Source organism: Pan paniscus, chromosome Y (genome assembly GCF_029289425.2).
Source record: "Pan paniscus chromosome Y, NHGRI_mPanPan1-v2.0_pri, whole genome shotgun sequence".
NCBI classification, from domain to species: Eukaryota; Metazoa; Chordata; class Mammalia; order Primates; family Hominidae; genus Pan; species Pan paniscus.
In genome coordinates this window covers 7726206-7745541 of record NC_073273.2, presented here as the reverse complement: position 1 = coordinate 7745541, position 19336 = coordinate 7726206, and the positions used below count along the sequence as shown (strand labels likewise).

The following is a 19336-nucleotide window of genomic DNA, read 5'->3' as shown; positions in this document are numbered from 1 at the left end:
AGAGGGAACCCTGATTTTCAGTATTTCCCTCTTTTCCTGGTATAAATATTCCCACTGTGGGCAGTATCACATGGCTCTCAAAATTCCTGAAAATTCAACAGTTGGCTCCTGGCCACTGCTGTGAGCCGTTCCAGCTGGTGACTGTGGTGGCTCCATCCTGCAGGGCCATGTGTCCCCACCCCTTGTGCTATGGCCTCCCTCACTTTAGTCTGCTGTGTTTTGCTCTTAGGAATCAATGTCTTTGCAGATAAGGCACACCAGTAGGCCACCACCTGCAGTTCCCTGGTCTGTCTCTTGCTGGCACCAAGCAGTGCTGTGCCTGCTGAGACTGCTGGGCCACCCCCAAGCAGATGGTCTGCGAGGCTTGCTTGATTCCCTTAGCTTCCCAGCCAAGGTGCTGGTGTTGCCAGCAGTGCTGGCAGGAGGAGGGGATAACTAGAGGGGATTTAACTCAACCTGAGGGGCTCTTACAGGATCTTTCCTTGATATCCCTCCAGGTGGGGCTGGCTGCCCTTAAGGCATAGAAACCTCCAACTCCTCCAATGGCTGAAGCTACTTCCTCGAGCAGATGGCAGCTGGCTCAGGCTGGCTAGGGACCAGTGCATGTGAGATCGGTGCTGGATCACCCCATCAAGGCCATCAGCCTGTGCTTGTTCTTGGGGTTTGAGGGAAACCCAACAGGGATGAATCACGGTTTTTAACCTGTGTTTGTCTGCCCCCCAGCCCTGGACATCTGCAGGCAAAGTCAAAGTTATATCTGGCTCTTGTCACCACAAAAGGCATAGACCAGAAATTATGGCAGTGGGTTGGAAGTCAGGGAGGCTAATTTGGGGAAACTGCCTGGAGGAAGCAGCAACTCAAAAGAGGAGGAGTCCCAGTGTGGGACAGAACGGGCCTTGCATAAGAACCACTAACCCCAGGCAAGCCCAGACATGGCCTTCTGCCTGGGGAGGCCCTCTTTGGCCTGCCCAGCAGACCCTCAGCCCCTCCTAGGCCCTGTCTTCAGCCTCACACTGAGTGGCGGCCTGGGGAAGTTGGGAGCTCAGCTGTTCTCATCCCTGGTTCCTTGGCCAAGGTGGAAACAATGGGGCCGGATCTGACTGCCCAGTGGGGACTGTGAATAGCTCTCTAGCAGGAAGCAACAGCAGGGGTAATGGAGGAAGTGTGGGCCCACTTTGGTTTGACACTGCATATGGTCCCCATCTGGCCTCAGAGCCTTTACTCCTTGGCAAACTCAGGCCAATAAGCTCCAGCCCCCACCCTCAATGGCAGCTGGAAGAATGGCCTGAGGGAGAAGTGGGGATAGGTGGGCCACACTGACATCACCCCCAGATCCCAGCCGTGGCCCCAGCCAATGCATGGAGGTGAGGCATGGCACGGCAGGTGCTGCACAGGAGCCCAAGCACAAGGGCACTTAGGAGAAGGAATCTGAGCAGGGATCAATCTGGCCTGGGGGTGATTCTCCAGAAACTCCATTCCTCAGGGCTGTGACCACCAAGCCAGGTGATCAGACCAGTGATGTTTCCCTTTCAGCCAGGTCGGGGAGCCAGACCTGGGAGGGAGACTCCCCTGGGGCCCAGGGGATGCAAGTCAGAGCTGGCAGAGGCCTCTGGCTCCAGGAACCTCCAAGGAGGAGACCTGAGTTGCTGCGAATTTCTGGGTCTGACCTCCTGCAAAGTCAAGGTCTGGGCTGGACACAAGGTGAGGCTGTGCCTTCTGGTGCCAGGACCAAGGAAATGTGGGGATCTGGGCAGTGCTCAGAGGCAGCATCATATAGCAGAACCATGAGGGTGCACCAGCACGGACCCCTTTCTGCAACCCACCCATCCCTCCCTGCAGCACCTCACCTCCTCCAGGCAAGAATCTGAGCCTTGACCACAGCTCCCTCTCTCACACAGCTTCGTTCTTTGGTGAGAACCACCTGGAGGTGACTGTGGCCATGGCTCTGACTGACATAGACCTGCAGCTGCGGTTCTCCATGTCCCAACCCGAAACCCTCCTTCTCCTGGCAGCAGGCCCAGCTGACCACCTCTTGCTGCAGCTCTACTCTAGACACCTGCAGGTGAGTGAGTGCGAGATTCCTTGTCTAGCTTTGAGTGAACCCCAGCTGGCTGTGTGACCTTGTGTAAGTCACCTTTCTTGGGGTCTCAAGTTCTCCACTGTGGGATGGGCAGCAGCAGCTCAGAAATGGTAAATCCTTCATGAACTGGCTCTGCTCACCAGCTCCCTCCAACCATGTTTCCCACCACAAGCCCTCACTGGCCTTTGTGCTCTGACTGCACTGAACTGCTTTCAGTTCCTGGCCATCTTATGGTCACTTGCTGCCAGGCCTTTGGTCATCACACTCCTCCTGCCAGGTGTGTGCCCCACCCATTCCCTGCACCTGCCTAACTCTAGCCTCTCCTTGAAGTTTCAGTGTGGGCATCCCCTCCTCCTGGGCAAGGCCCCCTCCTGGGCCCCCATGACCCCTGTGCATCCCGGTGGCACTGCACCAATTTCTCTGCAGCACCACTGTCTGTCCATGACAGTAACAGCACCAGTACTGCCTCAGCTTCATTTTTCCATTTCATCCTCCAAGACACCACAAGCTTTATTATCAAGGAGTCTTGTGGCTCCTTCTTGAGTCTTCCCCAATCCCATAAAGAGTTTAAGAACCCAGGGTCTTAGTGCAAATTTGGGGCAGGCTGGGTGCAGTGGCTCATGCCTATAATCCCACCACTTTGGGAGACCAAGGTGGGAAGATCACTTGAGCCTAGGAGTTCAAGACTGGCCTGAGCCACACAATGAGACCTCATATCTATTTTAGAAAGAAAAAAAATTAACAAATTTGGGGCAGCCATCTCCTTCCACACCCCAGTGGGAAGAGGACTAGGGCTTGGTCAGTCGGCTGCTGTCATTGCTGCTCACTGCCACAAGTGTCACTGTTGAACACCTATGTGGTACAGTCTGGCGCTGATGGCGGTTGAGCTCTGTGGGTACAGTGGTGCCACATCCCTACAGAGATGCACCATACCAGGACTCCAAGATCATGGTTCTTAGTGTTCTGGTTCTGCAGTTCCCATACTCTGCCATCACCTATTCTAGCATCTGGGAGCACCACACCAGAGCCATTTCTTGTGTCAATGTCATGGTGACAGAACTATGTCCTTCATCTCTCCTTGAGATGTTCCTCCACCACAGGACAGGGAGCTTTTTTTTTCAGAACACAGAGCATCTGCCTGGGTTCCCTATCTCTGAACAGTTAGCCTGGCTTCCTTCAGTGACCTCAAGAAACTTTGCCAAACTTAGGGGGGCTGATCAAGGGATTCTCAGTTACCCATTATTCCCGGGGTGAAATCTAGATTCCAAGACAATATTTCTGGTGCTTCTCTCTCAAGGAAAGAGGAGGAGAATTTAAAAATACAGGTTGGGTTTCTAGAAGAGCATCTTGCTATATGTCAGTTCATTGTGGGCAAGGACCACATCTGATTCACATCAGGGTCCCCAGAGCCCATCCAGGCCTGGCCCAGAGTTTCCTTTGGTGAGTGTTTGGAGGATGAATAAAGAGATGGCATGTCCCTAGCCCGGCCTGGGTGGCAGACCCAGCTCTTGGGCTTCCTCTTGCCAAGTCCACCCATGGGGAAGCGTGCCCTGTACCCTCCAGGCTAGAGGCTTCCCCTGATCCCTTCGGCCCCTACCCCGCTAGGTGCACTCATGCCCCACCCGGGGTCTCCAGGTGAGTAGGGGCTGAATGCGGCCAAAGAGGCTGCTGGACGGGCGTGGCCGGGATGGAAATGGGACTGGATTCCAGAGCATCAGACCTGGCCACCTCCATCCAAGGCACTGGGACCATGGGTGCTGGAGCCATGTGTGGCCAAGGGCTGGCGGAGCCTGCCCCCCAGGGAGCACTGACTCCTGGAAGTGGTCGTTTTTGAGGGGGCTGTGGGGCTTGTCCCACCTGCCCCCTTCTGTCCAGTACGTGCATGGTACTTCCATCTATTTTCACTCTTGGCAGCTGCCACACTTTGCATTTCTCTTCCTTTCTTCTTCTCACTGTCCTCCATCCTCCATTCCGTCCAACTCCTATCCCAGCCCCTGGCGAGCCTACCTCAGGTCTGAGAGTCTGGGTGTGTGGATTTCCTTCAGCTACCTGGATGTCCCCACTTCCAAGTCCTGACTCCTTTGAGCCATCCCAGGGGGTGTCCTGCCACTGGACCACAGGAGTAGAGGCCAGGCTGTGACTGTGTGGCCAGCAAGGTGTGTGATGTGTGTGGGTGCAAGCACACGACTGTGAGAGTGTAAGAATGGCACCCAGGCCTCAGCTAGGACAGAAGCAGCTGGGGAAGGAGCCTGGGGGCCACAGGCAATCTGATTTTTTCTCCACACCCAGACCCCTCCCCCTCTATCCCTAACCCTGTCTAAACTAATGGGGTAGTGGTAGCTGCAAGGGCAGGGATGAGAGTGGCTGAAGACTACTTCACTCTCAAAGATTTCTAAGGAAAATGGTTCTACCGTATCCTTTGGCTTGGCCTGGTTGACCCATGACCCTCTTTCAAGAACATTCACTCTGATTTCCAGTGTGCCCTGTTTCCACTGGCCATGTTCTCTAAGGAAGAACAATAGCATCTGTTTTTGTTTCCAAATGGCTGGACAGTGGGGCTGTAGGTCCAGCGCCCATACACAAAAATGAAGCAGGGACTGGGGCTTGCCCTATGACGTGCTGATGACCAAGTTAGATGGGTAGAGGCAAGCAGCATAGTATTGGGCAAGATCACTGGACTGGGAGTCCAGAGATGCTGCTTCACCCTGTGGCTTTAAGCAAGTCCCTTTCCCTCCCAGAGCCTCAGCATCCCTTCTATGAAATGATGACGTTCTGCCTTTCTCCTAGGATGGCTGTGGGGATCAAGGGAGACAGTGGCCATAGGGATACTATGTTAACTGCAGATGTGGCTGTAGGAGCACTTTGCTAACTGCCAACATGAGTTCAGACTCTTCAGGCTATTTGGCACCCAGGTCTATGGTGAGGTGTGACATATGGGATGTAAAGTTTGATGCCTGCTCTGACTCCAGTCTTGCTAACACACACGAAACCTTTGGCAAATCATGACCCTGCCTTGGGGAAAAGGGCAGTCTGGGAGAGTTTCTTCAAGGCAGCCTGGCTTCAATGCAGTCCGGGGCATGACTGAGATAGGCATATGTTGTGAGGAACTGGAGGGTAACTGGGTAAAGAGCTGCAGTGTGGGCAGAGGTGTAGTGTGGGTCACATTGAGGATAGCCACTGGCCAAAGCAGGGAACAGAGACAGAATGAGGAAGAGCTCTGTGGGGAAGGTGGGGCACAGGGTGGAGAACCTTCAAAGTCCAAAGAGTATGACTTGTTGGGATTCAATGCTGTAGGCAGTAGGGAGCCATGGAAGGCTCTTAGGTGGAGAAATGACAGCTGGACATTAGTGAGCAAGCCCTGTCTCCCTGAGCAGCATGGGTGGTCCTCTGAGCACACCAGGCATGAGTGTGCAGGGAGCTGGTGCAAATGCCTCTGTGTGGGTAAGCATCTGTGTTGTGACTCTGCCTATGCACATGCTTCAGTGTGCCAAGTGGCTGCATGCCCCAGATCCATGCGGCACATGCCAGCCGGTGAGGGTGCTGGGCACTGGGAGGTGGTGGGGAAGGTGGCGTATACGTGTTGTTTGTGGGCATGTGTTAGAGTGTGCATGCAGGCCATGGGGCCTCACAGCATGTGTGTGCACACTCCGGCATGTGCTTGTGTGTCCCCCACCCCCAGGCCTGCCCCTTCCTTCTGGAGCTGCAGACTTGCTTTTTCCTTTTTCTGTCCTTGTGCTGCTGGCTGTCTCACTTCCCTCCTTGTGAGCCATGGGACTCAGTGCCACTGCTCAAGGTCTCCATGGCTGAGCCTGGGGGCTCCATGCCCAACCTGGCAGACATGGAACCATCAGAGAGGGCACAGAGCTCATGGTTTATGGTGTAGGGGCTGGGAGCTTGGAGGGGGTTGTGTGGGGGGCTGGACTCAGGCGGCCAGAGACCTGGGAACATCATACTGGGCACGCTGTACCTGTCGTGCAGTCTGAGTCATGCTGCCAGGGCAGGGATCCAGCTGCCAGCCTGGGAGTGCCAAGAGCCAAATCCACTGCAGATTAGGGGTGGTAGTCAGGGTCCCACGTCCTCTATCTGTCAGCAATCCAGTGGTGATCTAGGATAAAAGCCTGAGAGTCCTATACACACGGTCATCCCACAACACACTTCATAGGCCATGGAAGGACACACAGCCCCCTTCCCTCCTTCCCAGGTACCATGATAGCTGCTAGCATGCGACTGAAGGCAGGGTCCCTGGCCCCTGCTGAAGCACTACTGCTGGTCAGCAGGCTCACACACCTTGGCCTGTTGCTTCTAGGGGTCACCTGTGCTATTCAGCCAAGGGGACCACAGTGCATGCTGGCCCAGCTGAGCTCCGCCTAAAGAGCTCACTTCCCTTTCCTGCCACGGAGTCTTCCTCTTCTGCTTTTCCCAGCAGGAGGGGCCCAGCCTCACCTATGCAACCTTCAGCCCTCCACCAACCAGTTGAGGCTCCCCTGTTAGACTTAGAAGTCTATGGCCAATGGCATCAAGCTACCTGCCCTTCCTGCCTTCCCCAGGGTTCCTCAGAAGACCCTGGGCTTTCAGATGGCCCAGAGGGGCCTCTGGTACTCACTCCAGCCAGCCATCCCTTATAGCTTCACCATTTTGGTTCAAGCAGTGTTCCTTCTGTCAGGCTTTTGGTGGCTGTTGGGTGGGGCTCCCCAAGCAAGAGGTGGCCCTGGGCCAGTGGGTTGGAAGATGGTGACCAGAGAGGAGGGAACCCTGAGGAGGTTGAGCATTGGTCTGAACTGTGGGTGGACTGCCTGGGTGCTGTGACAGCACCCTCCCTGTCCTCTCCTGGTGCAGCCTCCATGCTATCAGTGAGGCTCACCTCACAAAGATCTTCAGATAGAGGGAGGGGAGTGGGAATCTGAGCACAGTGCGAGCCTCCCCGGTTCCTGCCTGCCTACCCCGCCTGAGGGCTCTACTCACCACCCTGCTTGTCAGCACACCCAAGCTCCTGGGCGATTGGGGCTCCTAGATCGGGCTTATCAGCAATGTTCTGGACAATGGTCAGAATTTGCCATGCCGCTCGTTGTGGTCGCCCACAAGCTGCAACACCTGCCCCTGCAGCTCCAGCAGGTTCACCTGGAGGAAGGGGTGTTAGCTGCCATGCCGGTGCCAGCACCCACATTCACTCCCACCCCCACAGAGATGTTGCACACCCTACCTTCATCTCCTCCTGGTCCTGGGCCAGCCTGACGATGTCCTCCTCTCCCAGTGCTGCGTCTTTGGCACTGCCCCCTGGCTGATGTACTTTCCTGCAGGAGGACACGGCTCAGATGCTGGGGCCCCTCGGATGGCCCTGCAGCTCCCCCTGCCATGCCCTGGCCTCTCGTTTACTCATGGTGTCTGTCTGTCCTGAGAGGTGGACGAATTGAAGCTCTAGTTTCTCCACCGGCTCCTTCAGGTCCACCTTCTCCTTCCATAAAGTTGCTGTGGAGCCAAAATAATGGGGTCATATGTCAGGAGTCACCTGCCTTGTCCCGACCCCACCCTTGTTGGCCCATGCCAGGACTACTCACCTGCAGCTTCTCCATGGCCTCCTGCAGGGCCCAGTGGGTGTCCCCACACACTGATTCACCCCCAGTCTCTGGGGCTGGGGCCGCTGCCTCTGGCTTTTTCTGGGACGAGGCCACTGGGTGAGCCAGGGGCTGGCAGCACACGCTTTGCTCCTCCTGGGCACTGGCTCCAGCGGAGTTGAAAAATGCCACCTGAAGACAAGAGGTGAGTATTTTTGTAGGGGTATACACATAACAACCAGGGCAGGGAGATGGAGCACAGCCCCTTCCTTTCGGGCCTCACAGAGTGCACCTGTTGGTCACAGGTGAAATGGTGTCTGACCACTGGCTCCCTGAAGGAGAGAAAGCCCACAGAAGTCAGAAGGCAGGGAAACCAAGAACATAAGGGGGTTTTGGAGGGACTACAGAGGAAGGTGGCAAAGTAGGGGCAGGGAAAGTCAGGCTCACCATGGCCTCCCGGCTCTCCGGGTCCCCTGGGATGTTCAGCATGGGCCGAGGTGCCTGCTCCTCATTGTCCAGATGTCCTCCTCCATATCCTGTGGGGGGTGGCCAGAGGGGTCTTCAGACAACCCAACAAGGGAGGTACAGTGGGCCCACCTCTGCCCCCACACTCACTGTGTAACCTTGAGCCAGCCCCTCCCCAGAGGGAATGCGCTGTTCTTTATTTTTAAGAACCAAAATCTTGCTATATTGCCCAGGCACAGTCCCACTACCGACTGGTGCAGGAATTCTGACCTGCTCCCTTTCTGACCTGGGCCAGTTCTCCCATCCTTAGGCAACCCGATAGCCCCGTTCCCAGGAGGTCACCATACTGATACCGAACTTAGTATGGACACCCGGTTGGCTAATGACCAGCTGTCTTAAAGGTCTCTTCCAACTCCTCAATCCTACGCTGCTAACAGTCCCCCTTTCCTCCTGGGGCTCTCTCCTCTTCCTCTGAGTGGTCTCCCATACCTTCCCCAGGGAGAACCATGAGGCTCAACTGGGCTTTAGCTGCTGTTTCTGCTGGCTCGTAGCTTCCAGGTTCTCCTAAGGGGCCAGGAAAGAGGGTGAGAAGGTACAGAGGTTGCCAGGTTGTCCTTCTTGGAGCCCTGTCCTCAACAACTCCCTCCCCTGGGTCTCCTGCAACTTTTGGCGGGCCATCTTAGCCACTGCTTTGCCCTGAGCTTCCTCCTGCTGCAGCTGGTCCATGAGCCAGGTCTGCAGCAGTAACTGCCTGTGCAGCGCCTCCTTCTCAGAGGCCAGCTGCTGATAAGCAGCCACCTGCTACTAAGCGACCACGAACTGCTGCAGGTGACACAGGTACTGGTCTTGCTGCTGCTATGGACTCTGAGCCTCTTGGCTCTTCAGCTTCATGTGCAGGAAGACCCTGGGCATGAGGGCATGTGGTGGCTGGCTTCCAGATTCCTGGCCCATTAATAGGGTAGCAAGGACACTGTGGGGCTCTGTGGCCTGCTCAGTCCCCTGGCCCCTTGCTCCAGGCCTACGAGACTGCCTCCTTTGCCTAGAACCCCATGCCTCCTTCCACAGCCTCAAATCTCATGTCCTTTTTCCCAGCATTTAAACTGTAGGCAACAGACTGGTGGAAAAGCAGGGGGAGCCAACCACCATCTGCTAAGTGTGCCACATACCTAATGTTTCCAGGTATCATCTCATTTAATCCTCAGCACCTCCACAAGGAAAAGGCTAACTTCCTTTTGAAGTTAAACAGAGACTTAGAGATGCAAAGTAGTTGAATTATGACCAGTGGAACCGAGGCCGCAATCCACTTTCAATCTAAGGAGTCTTGTTTTTCTGTTTTGTTTTGTTTTGAGACAGTGTCACTCTGTGTCTCAGGCTAGAATGCAGTGGTGAAATCTCAGCTCACTGCAACCTTCACCTCCCGGGCTCAAGTGATTCTTGTGTCTCAGCCTCCTGAGTAGCTGGGATTACAGGCATGCACCACCAGGCCCGACTAATTATTATTATTATTTTTTAATTTTAGTAGAGATGAGGTTTTGCCATGTTGGCCACGCTGATCTCAAATTCCTGACCTCAAGTGATTGTCCCACCTCAGCCTCCCAAAGTGCTGGGATTACAGGCGTGAGCCACCACACCCCACCAAGGAGCCTCTTATACCACTGTCTCTTCCTCTGTGATTGGAGGGCTCCATGCCTCTAGCTGGGATGATGATGTCCAGACCTGGGAGGAGCCCAGGGCTACCCACCTCTAAACGTCACAGGGCCGGAAGCAGAAACAGTCATAGGACTGCCCTGGAGGGTGCTGGGGTCACCTGCCCTCAGGCTGCAGCTGCCTCTGGCCTGGCACATCCCCTTCCCAGAGGCTGGTGACTGCCTCCCAGCCATTATTGGATGGGTCAGAGGTTACCGTCTCTTTCAGCTCACGAAGCTTCAGCTCCTTTACTTGCCGCTCCAACTGCAGTGCACTCTTGTTCTCATTATTCTGGACAGAGAGAAGCAATCAGTGGCCACCCACTAAAACTGGAGACCCCAGAACTTGGTGTCTGCCTCCCATGGCACCAGGAAGGGTGGAGGCAGGTTAGAAAAATCATCCCCTCTCCCACAGCCATCAGAGCAGGGCTCTGGCTCACAGGTGCCTTTAGAAGTACCATTTCATGTGAAGGCTACAATGCCCCATTTTACAGGTGGGGAAACAAAGGCCTTGAGGGCTAGGGAAGAGGGCAGCCTCCCCAGGTGGGGCAACACACCAGCTCCTCGAAGCTGCTGTGGCGCTTGGCCCGCTGCTTGTAGAGGGCTTCCCACTCCAGCTCCAGCATCCTCTCCAGCTCCCGCAGAGTCTCCTGCTGCCACAGCCTCTCATCTTGCTCCTGAAGCCTCTCCTATTCCAGCAGCTCCTCCCCCTTGTCCAGCAGCCTCTCCTGTTCCTGCAGCCTCTCCTCCTGTCTCCTGTTCAGGAGACTCAACATCTGATTGTTTTCCACCTCGGCCTGGAGCTGTCTTCCCACACTCTCCAGCTCCTTCTTTAGGTGGTTGGTCTCATCTTGTAGCTGCTCCACCTCAGAGGGCCGTGCTGGGGGCTCTGAGGCCAGGGGTTCAGCTGAGAAAGGAAGCAGACAACAAGGGCCTCTGGATTCTCAAAAAAAAAAAAAAAATCCTCCCTTTGGTGGACAGCTCCTCCTCTCAGGCTTCCCAAACTTGGCCTCACTGCTAATGACTCCTCACACCCGGATGGCAGCCAATCTTCCAAGTCACTTTCAGATAGAGAGCACTGTGGGTGGCTGACAATGGGCACTCCTCCCTCTTTACTGATGCGGACACTGAGGCTCATGGAGATGACAAGACTTGCCATCTCCTGGCACAGACCTCTTTCCCTCTGCCTCAAAGCCCTTCAATCCACCCTCCTCCCTGGGGCATTCTAAGTCACCCTCACAGCCCTCTGATGCCAATCCTGCTCCTAGGTCATGCCAGTCCCATCTTACCCATCTGGTTTTTGAGTTTGAAAAAGTTCCTCCCAAGCTTCTGTACCCAATGTATCCCATGCTGCTTCCCCTCTTTCAATGTGTGAACCTGCCCAAAGCACAGAGGGGAAAGGGCCCAGGAGAGGGGCTGCTGAACCTCTAGAGACAGAGTTTGAGAAAGTCTCACCCCCCTTCTGCCACCTTGTGATTGAGAAAGGTGCATTCATTCAACAAACATTTACTGAGCACGTACAGTTCTTCATAGCAGAGATATAAGACAGCAAAGGACAGACAGGAGCCCTTGGCCCTGAGGTTTCCATTCTAGGGGCCTTTAAATCTCAGAGCTAACAGTGACTTTTGATACTCTCTACCTCCTCCAGAAACACGAGCCTAAGGAGGAGCGATGGCTTGTCCAGACCCAAAAAGCAAATTAGGGACTGAGGCAGGGCAGAAATACGGGCCTCTGACAACCAGTCAGGCTAGTGCTTCCCTGAGAGATGACAACCCCAGGGCATGTGTGGCAACAACTAGAGCAGGGGTGTCTGGAGAAGAGAGAGTCAGCAAAAAGGGCAGTGCATAAGAGCCATGCTGCATGTTCTGTGCTCTGGGGTCCCTCCAGGTGAGACCTGGGTGCCCCAGCTCCCCATTTGCCCTTGGCATCAGGAGCTCCTAGCCCCTTTCTTCAGGGCCCCAAGGGGAAACTGGAGTCCAGGATTCACAGGCTGGAATCAAGGGACCCCACTGGACTCTTACCAGTGAATTGATGTTTTCACTGAGTTGACTGATTATTGCAGAGCTTGAATCCAGGGCTACTGCTAGTTCTTGGTACTGGCTCTGAGGTGCATGCAGAGAGGAGGAGTTGGAGGAAGATTGTGGGGAGGGGTAGAGAGAACAATCATTAGGGCTGGTGGGGGGTGTGGGTTGTCTCAGCTGGCAGAGGGGCAACAAGCCCCTGCTGTGGGAGGAGGTTGGAGGGCTGGCCTGCAGGGTCACTGCACCTCAGCCCAGGGCCTCTTACCTCCAGATCCTCCAGGGTAGCAGATGATGCATGGCCCTCCCCGTAGATACCTGTTGCTGACTGCAAGGGACGAGAGTGCACATGGAGATGTTCTGTCCCCCCTCACTGTCTAAGCCCTCTGACTTCCTTTATTCCCCATCAACTGGCAAAAGCTTCTTTTCTGCCTATCTTGGACCTTTGTCCCATAACTCGTTTGTGCCAACTTCTCTCATGGTTCTTATCTCCCCACCATCCCACCCTGGGGCCCTTTCAGTGACTCCTAAAGGGACAGCCTGATGGCAAGTGTCTCTTCTCATTACCTGGCTTCCCCTTGAGACTGGGAATGAGGAAAATCAAACAACGACCATTTCCTGGGTGTCCTGGGTGTTTGCAGCAGGCCATGTACTAAGGATTCATATATAAGCAACAATAACAAATCTCATTTAAACTTCACAAATGGAAGTGAAAAATACCACCTCTATTATGCAGATGTTAAAAGAGAGACCCAAAGACCTCAAGCAACTTGCCCTAAATCATGTGCTAATCAATCCCTAATCAATCCTTAGCAGACGGAGAGGCAGGATTCAAACCCAGAATTCTTAACCAGTACCAAATAGTCCACCTACAATCTTAAAAATTACCCTCTATTGCCCCTTAGGTCCCCTGTCCCCAGGACCCTGGCCAGCCAAGACTCACATCCCCAGGTGAGTGGTAACCACCAGAAGTGGCTGTGTCAGGGCTACTGCCATTGAATTTCTTTTTCCTGTTAGCTCCTGCTGGAATGCCAGGGCTCTTCCTCTGCCAATATTCTTTTAACTGTGGGAAAGAAGAGCAGCAACACTCATGAGAACAATCAGCCCCTATAGCCACATCCTCCTTTACAGTTTTGACAAAATACTCTTATATACCATCTGGTTTAATGCCACCAACAACTGTACAAGGTGTTGTCACAATCATTTAGTGACTGAGAGGGATTGATATCATGGATAGAAAAAAAAAGAAGGAAAGAAAAAGGCAATACTGGAACTTAAACTCAGTCCTCTGACTCCAAGCTCTGGGGTTTTGCCATGAATCAGCAGCTGCCAGGGACCAAAACCAGGGGCAGAGGTAGAAAAGTAAACATGAAGCAGGCAGGAACTGTAGGCCATGTGGTTTAGAGTCATACATCCTCACAGGCCTGCTAGCGTGAAGAAGCGCACCAGTACCTCTCACACTTTCATATCAATGTGTCCTCATGGCAGAAGGCAGCTTTTCTATTAAATCCGGGAATTTATCAGAAAGAGGACAACCCAAGCCTCATTTCAGAGCGAAGTCTGGTATATGCTTGGAAACCTATGTGTCTATCATCCCTAAGGACATTAATGTTTATTAAACTCTCAATAAACATTAATGTTCTTGGGGATGATAGACACATAGGTTTCCAAGCGTATATCAGACTTCTCTCTCAAATGAGGCAAAAGCAATGGCAACAAAAGCCAAAATTGACAAATGGGATCTAATTAAATGAAAGAGCTTCAGCACAGCAAAAGAAACTACCATCAGAGTGAACAGGCAACCTACAAAATGGGAGAAAATTTTTGCAACCTACTCATCTGACAAAGGGCTAATATCCAGAGTCTACAATGAACTCAAACAAATTTACAAGAAAAAAACAACCCCATCAAAAAAATGGGTGAAGGACATGAATAGACACTTCTCAAAAGAAGACATTTATGCTGCCAAAAAACACATGAAAAAATGCTCACCATCACTGGCCATCAGAGAAATGCAAATCAAAACCACAATGAAATACCATCTCACACCAGTTAGAATGGCAATCATTAAAAAGTCAGGAAACAACAGGTGCTGGAGAGGATGTGGAGAAATGAGAACACTTTTACACTGTTGGTGGGACTGTAAACTAGTTCAACCATTGTGGATGTCAGTGTGGCGATTCCTCAGGGATCTAGAACTAGAAATACCATTTGACCCAGCCATCCCATTACTGGGTATATATGCAAAGGATTATAAATCATGCTGCTATAAAGACACATGCAGAAGTATGTTTACTTCAGCACAATTCACAATAGCAAAGACTGAGAACCAACCCAACGTCCAACAATGATAGACTGGATTGAGAATATGTGGCACATATACACCACGGAATACTATGCAGCCATAAAAAATGATGAGTTCATGTCCTTTGTAGGGACATGGATGAAATTGGAAATCATTATTCTCAGTAAACTATTGCAAGAACAAAAAACCAAACACTGTATATTCTCACTCATAGGTGGGAATTGAATGATGAGAACACATGGACACAGGAAGGGGAACATCACACACTGGGGACTGTTGTGAGGTGGGGGGAGGGTGGAGGGATAGCACTAGGAGATATACCTAATGCTAAATGACGACTTAATGAGTGCAGCACACCAGCATGGCACATGTATACATATGTAACTAACCTGCACATTGCGCACATGTACCCTAAAACTTAAAGTATAATAATAATAAAATTTAAAAAAAAGAACATTAATATTTTTTCTCAAGAGAATCAAGGGAAAATGATGCTTCAGAAAGATGTCCCACATTTATCCTGTTGCACTCAAAGTACCCCAGGTTGAGATGATATGAGAAGATTCAAGCTGTCAAGTTCAGTTTCCCAAGATCTATTCCACAGAAGATGGGCAAATCTCACTCAGAGACCACTGACTGAAGGACAGTCTGGTCCCAGAACTGTGGAGAACTCAGAAAAAAATGTCAAAGTCTCTCTGGAAAGTAGAAGCCTGGGAGATAACCAAACCAAACCCATTCTCCCATTGCCACCCAGAGATACTGTCAACATTTTGAGTTCACAGGGGAAGTGTAAGCTTTTCCCACTGTCAATTAGACATTGTTAAGGGAGTAAGGCAGCCTGAAACTTCTTGCTCATACATCCCATAGTCTCCACTCCCCTTCCAGCTGGAAATTTGTGCTGCAACCAGAGGAACCAGAAATGGGGTGAGAAAACTTAGGAGACTGGGTTGTAAGATCAAAGGCCGGTCTTGCAGCAGTAATGACAGTTCCTAGGGGCACTGTGACATCACTGCATTCCACTCCTCCCAGGGGAGGGGACATCAGTGCGATGCCAGAGTTGCCGCTCCATGATGGGGGAGGGAAATACAGGGTTTTGACCCAGGTCCTCGGAGACACCAGCCCAAGAAGCCCAGGGAGGTCGAGCTTGGGACAGCAGGAGGGGAGGGCAGAGTCTGCAGTAGGGAGCCCCAGGAGTCACCAGCCCAAAGTCACCCAGGGATGACTGGCGAGGGCAGGGCCTGGGGCTGGGGGACCCAGGTCCTGGGAGACACAAGCCCAAAGAGCCCAGGGAGGTTGGGCTTGGGGCAGCAGAAGGTGAGGGCCAAGTATGGAGCAAGGAGCCCCAGGAGTCACCCTCCCAAAGTCACCCTGTGGTGATTGGCAAGGGCAAGGACTGAGCAGTTTGCTGAAGGGGTGGGGCTGACTGAGAAGACTTTGGTGGGGGGAGCCCAGAGGTGCTGGGGTTGGGGGGCCCAGTCTGGTATGCCTCAGGAGTGGTATGGACTCTGGCACCGGTCTTGTCATCACAGGGGATCTGTGGCTGTGTTGGGGGCCATGACCTGGTACATTTTACCTTTTGAGATGTAGATCATATAAAAATGGAAAATCCATAGCATGCTTGATGATTAATGAAGCGGACTATAGTATCCAACATTCCAGGAGGATAAAATAATCACAGTGATTTCTCTTTTTTGGAAAAATGTTTGTCTTATCCTCCTACATTATTGTTAAGATTTTTTTTAGAACAAGAAACATGTCTAATATCTTTAAAAACACAAAGTTTTTGGGCCAGGTGGGGTGGCTCATGCCTGTAATGCCATCACTTTGGGAGGCCGAGGTGGGTGGATTGCCTGAGATCAGCAGTTCGAGACCAGCCTGGCCAATACAAAGAAACCCTATCTCTACTAAAAATACAAAAGCTAGCCAGGCGTGGTGGTGGGTGCCTGTAATCCCAGATATTTGGGAGGCTGAGGCAGGAGAATCACTTGAACCCAGGAAATGGAGGTTGCAGCGAGCCAAGCTCATGCCACTGCACTCCAGCCTGGGTGACAGAGCAAGACTCCATCTCAAAAGAAATAAAATAAAATAAAATACAAAATAAGTAAGAACACAAAGCTTTCAATTTAATAAGCAATTAAAGCTCTTTACTGGTTTAAAACAAATACAAGGCCCATTTTTCTAGAATGACCTGGCCTCTCTAAGCCTTGCAAATGAAACTGAATTTCTCACTTGATACCTGGCTATGACTTGCAATCATGAAAACCAAGAATTGTGTTATGTCACTGTGTATTGCTTGTTACTTGAAATCCACACTAGGCTGTGATCAAGGGTTGAATCTTTCATGATTTTCTCCAAACCTGTGTGCTTCTTATCCCAGACCAAACTAAGCTTTTTTCTAGAGTTCTACAATTTACACTTAATAGACAAGAGTGGTTCTCAAAATGTAGTCTATGGACTAGCAGCACCAGCAGCACCTGAGACCTTTTTGTAAGTGCAAATTCTCAGACCCCACCCTGGACCTGGTGAATCAGAAACTCTGGAGTAGGGTTCAGCAATCTGTGCTGCAGTAATCCCTCCAGGTGTTCAAGAACCTCTGGCATACAGCAGTTAGTAAAATGTGTTTACTTCTGTAGGTCCAAAGCCAGGGTTGCCATATGTTCTGCCTTGTTATGAAACAATGACATGCAATTAAAAGATGAGAATTTCCTTCCTACTCCCACCCTCCATCCAATGTGTTTTACTTTTATGAGTTCCATAAGAAAACAAGCGGCAATCAGAGATTTAGTCTAAAAAGTATGTTTACAAGTGTCCGTTCTCATCCAGCCTGATCTCCTACAAAACCATTTTCATCCTCTTGCATCTCAAGTTTTAAAAAAGTATCTTCACAATGTAAGACTCAAGCACACCAGCAGTTCTATAATAAAACACCAAGTAGATCCGAATGTCCAACCTTACTAGAGAAGAAAAGTGGAATCATTGGCCATATTTTCAAATTGTATTCAACAGGAAATTTATGTTTTGAATTTTTTTAACCTTCATACTTCCAAGTTAATAGAATTAAACCAGAATATGCCATTCTTTCAAAGCCTCTAGCCAGGCAAAGTTTTACTGTATTATTTCTTGCTTTCAATGGATATAAAGCAGATTCCTGGAAGGCACATTCTGTATACCTGCAAAGATGCCGAACTAAACAGTTCCATCAGTTCAATATAAACCAAAAGTCCTGTAGACCTCGGATGGTGAGTGTAATACTTCAGCACTAGCCCAAAGCCTCAAATATGGAAAGATACCAAGAACACCACTACCAAACAAAACTAAACTCTTGGCCAGGAGTAGGAGCTCACGCCTGCAATACCAGCACTTTGGCAAGCCGAGGTGGGAGGATTACTTGAAGTCAGGAGTTCAAGACTAGCCTGGGCAGCATAGCAAATTCACATCTCCACAAAAATTTTTAAACATTAGCTAGGTGTGGTGGCACACAGCTGTAGTCCTAGCTACCTGGAAGGCTGAGGTGGGAAATTGCTTGAGGCCAAGATTTGGAGGCTGCAGTAGCTATGATTATGGCACTGCACTCCAGCCTGGGTGACAGAGCGAGACTTAGATAATTACATTTTCTCCTGCTCCTGTTTTACACTAAAATCACTAAGTTAAGAGGCTTCAAATTTGGCAGGATAAAAATTAAGTGAAATGTGACATTGGAGCTTGGCTAGTGAAAGAAAGAGAAAAAAAGGAAGGAAGGAGGGAGGGAACAAAGAAAGAGAAAGAAAGGAAAGGAAGGAAGAGAGGGAAAGAAAGAAAAAGAAAGAAAGAGGAAAGAAAGAAAGAGAAAGAGAGGGATGGAGAGAAAAGAAAAGAAAGGAAGAATGGAAAGCAAGAAAGAAAAGGAAAGTAAGGAAGGAAGAAGAAGAAAGAAACAAGGAAAAGAAAAAGAGAAAGAAAGGGAAAGGAAAGGAAAAATAAAAGAAAGAAGAAAAAATGAAATGACAAATTACTTACTGGGTGAAAGTTTTGTCACCTCAATGACAGATAAAAGGCTTGTATCCTTAGCCTATAAAGAAATCTTTAAAATTACTGAGAAAAAAAAAAATGATTTTCAACTGAAATGGGCAATGGAGAAACTGGCACTTCTCATAGGAATAAAAATGGCCAATGGCATATACAAAGATTCAAAAGCACAAGAAATCAAATAAATGTCATGAAAACAATGAGATGTTCTGTATAAAGTCAGGAAAGATGACAAATGGAAAGGGGAACCTGGAGCTCTGTCCTTGTTGGTGGGAGTATAACCTGAGTCACTTTTCCTGGAGAATGATTTGAAAATTTCTATTAAAAACCCTAAAAATTATTTTCCTCCAGAAATTCTACTTCTATGAATTCAGTCCAATAATATTTGCTCAAGCCCATTAAAATGTATGTATAAGAATTCAAACTAGTTTACAAGAAGAAAACAAACAACCCCATCAAAAAGTGGGCAAAGGACATCAATAGACACTTCTCAAAAGAAGACATTTATGCAGCCAAAAAACACATGAAAAAATGCTCATCATCACTGGCCATCAGAGACATGAAATCAAAACCACAATGAGATACCATCTCACACCAGTTAGAATGGCAATCATTAAAAAGTCAGGAAAGAACAGGTGCTGGAGAGGATGTGGAGAAATAGGAACACTTTTACACTGTTGGTGGGACTGTCAACTAGTTCAACCCTTGTGGAAGTCAGTGTGGCGATTCCTCAGGGATCTAGAATTAGAAATACCATTTGATCCAGCCATCCCATTACTGGGTATATACTCAAAGGCCTATAAATCATGCTGCTATAAAGACACATGCACACGTATGTTTATTGCGGCACTATTCACAATAGCAAAGACTTGGAACCAACCCAAATGTCCAACAATGATAGACTGGATTAAGAAAATGTGGCACATATACACCATGGAATACTATGCAGCCATAAGAAATGATGAGTTCATGTCCTTTGTAGGGACATGGATGAAATTGGAAGTCATCATTCTCAGTAAACTATCACAAAAACTAAAAACCAAACACCACATATTCTCACTTATGGGTGCGAATTGAACAATGAGAACACATGGTCACAGGAAGGGTAACATTATGCTCCGGGAACTGTTGTGGGGTGGGGTTACGGGGGAGGGATAGCTTTAGCAGCTATACCTAATGCTAAATGACGAGTTAATGGGTGCAGCACACCAGCATGGCACATGTAT

At 50.4% G+C, this 19336-nt stretch overlaps 2 protein-coding genes across 2 annotated transcripts; both read right to left on the bottom strand.

The window, feature by feature from the left end:
• Window positions 1-7516: 7516 nt before the first annotated feature.
• On the bottom strand, window positions 7517-10452 carry LOC134728399 (golgin subfamily A member 2-like). The gene is made up of 6 exons (XM_063602027.1): window positions 10336-10452; window positions 10017-10074; window positions 8587-8661; window positions 8080-8168; window positions 7636-7824; window positions 7517-7546 (listed from the first exon to the last, which is right to left on the bottom strand). The coding sequence occupies exons 1-6, from the start codon at window positions 10450-10452 to the stop codon at window positions 7517-7519; spliced, it is 558 nt and encodes a 185-aa protein (XP_063458097.1).
• Window positions 10453-10471: 19 nt separating this feature from the next.
• Window positions 10472-15146, bottom strand: LOC117976080 (putative golgin subfamily A member 6-like protein 3). Its single transcript, XM_063601992.1, has 6 exons — window positions 14964-15146; window positions 12744-12863; window positions 12069-12128; window positions 11804-11884; window positions 11072-11159; window positions 10472-10689 (listed from the first exon to the last, which is right to left on the bottom strand). The coding sequence occupies exons 1-6, from the start codon at window positions 15144-15146 to the stop codon at window positions 10472-10474; spliced, it is 750 nt and encodes a 249-aa protein (XP_063458062.1).
• Window positions 15147-19336: the final 4190 nt, after the last annotated feature.